The 1,467-nt window shown below is 62.8% G+C and overlaps 1 protein-coding gene across 1 annotated transcript; it reads right to left on the minus strand.

Moving 5' to 3' along the window:
• Nucleotides 1-191: 191 nt before the first annotated feature.
• On the minus strand, nucleotides 192-1,271 carry LOC109861257. Its single transcript, XM_020440813.1, has one exon. The coding sequence runs from the start codon at nucleotides 1,269-1,271 to the stop codon at nucleotides 192-194; it is 1,080 nt and encodes a 359-aa protein (XP_020296402.1).
• Nucleotides 1,272-1,467: the final 196 nt, after the last annotated feature.

Consider the following 1,467-nt stretch of genomic DNA (forward strand, 5'->3'; position numbering starts at 1 on the left):
ATGAGGTCACCGGTCATACTGCGCCGAGGTTGCACGTGGGCGATACCCACTGACGACAGTGGTATCGCCTCACGGCATCGGCGCATCGCCTCCGTGACGGTGAGCGCTCCAGGCTGTGCCGGGTCAACCGACAGCGTTATCGCTGCCGATTTTGGCACCCGGAGCCTGAAGCGCTTTTTCTTCCTCCCGCCTCATGCACTAGAGGGCTGCGCTGTCGCGCCAGCTACAGGGGCAGAGGCTCCTCCCTTAGTTGGACGACCGGGAGCGGCAGAAACCGCGGACCCGGCCGCCCGTCGTGCTTTGCGGCCCACAACTGTGCTCCAGGGTTCCTCACCTCCAGTAGTGGAGGACGAGGGTCCTAGAGCCTTCTTCGCCGGTTGGAGTGGGACCGGAGGTTGAGCCTTCGGCTTAGCCTTGGTGGCGGCCTTGGCTTTGGCCCTAGCCTTTGGCACACTCCGTGCTCCTTCCCGCGATGATCTTCGGTCGCGGCCCCCACCTCGGCTAGTCAAGCTCGCGCGTCCTGCACCCTGAGCGGGTAAGTTCAGGGCCGCGAGCTTGGCGTCTATAAGCGCCGAGATGCGCTCAAGTAGCGCATCCTCGGCCAGACGCTCCTGTGCCGGGGGGGGAGGAGGTGGTGGCGGCATGCGAACCTTTGCCGTCAAAGCCACCACCTCGTCCTGCAGTTGCTTCACCTCCCTGCGGAGGTCTTCGTTTTGTTGGTAAACCTGGGGCAAAACGGGAGCCGTTCGTGCCCCAGGTTCATCACGCAAACGGACGTAGAGGGTGTCTGCCACCCGACGACCGTCGCGACCCGCCATTCGAAGGGCCTTTAGGTCCGTGCCCTTCAAGTTTTTGGCTCGCCCAGCCACCTCGTCGCAGACGTTGATAGCCTTGTAGAGCAGGTCTACAAGGTCTATCGTGGCCCTTGTCTCGCATTCGACTTCGACGTCCGTGCCCCCCACCGTTAAGCACGAACGCCGAAGTCTCTTAACCGATTCGGCGTCGGATGAGCGCCCCGAGGCCTCCGAATCGGTGCGGCGCTTTGTCGCCGCCGCGTACGCTTTTTGCCGCACTTTGTCCAAGGCGCGGTCTTTCTCCTCTGCTCTCATTTTTTGGAGCTGCACCCTAACTTTGCCCAGACCGATAAACTTCCCGTGGGTTGGTGGACGCCCACGGCGTTCGGGTTGGGCCATCTTCTCTGCGACGTAGGTCGCAATAGCCGCGTCGGTGGTCAGAGCACCGGGCATAGACTCGTCACCGGATGAACCCATGTCCACGTCCGACGTTTCCGGCAGGGAAGCCTCCAGCGACTCCGATGATATCACGGAGCTAGTTGAGAGGATCGACTCCGTCGACTCCTCTCTCCTCAACGCCGTTCGTGGGGCCGCACGCCCCCTCGGGCGACACGGACGTTCTCCGTCGTCCGTCTTCGCAGGCGCAATATAGGTGGAAGAGCCTGCGGTGCAC

Source organism: Pseudomyrmex gracilis, unplaced genomic scaffold (assembly GCF_002006095.1).
Source record: "Pseudomyrmex gracilis isolate BER0280 unplaced genomic scaffold, ASM200609v1 scaffold_663, whole genome shotgun sequence".
Taxonomy (NCBI): Eukaryota; Metazoa; Arthropoda; class Insecta; order Hymenoptera; family Formicidae; genus Pseudomyrmex; species Pseudomyrmex gracilis.

What these genes read in the sequence shown, in the direction of transcription:
- LOC109861257 (XM_020440813.1), bottom strand. Translation starts at nt 1,271, where the DNA reads ATGGGTTCATCCGGTGACGAGTCTATGCCCGGTGCTCTGACCACCGAC.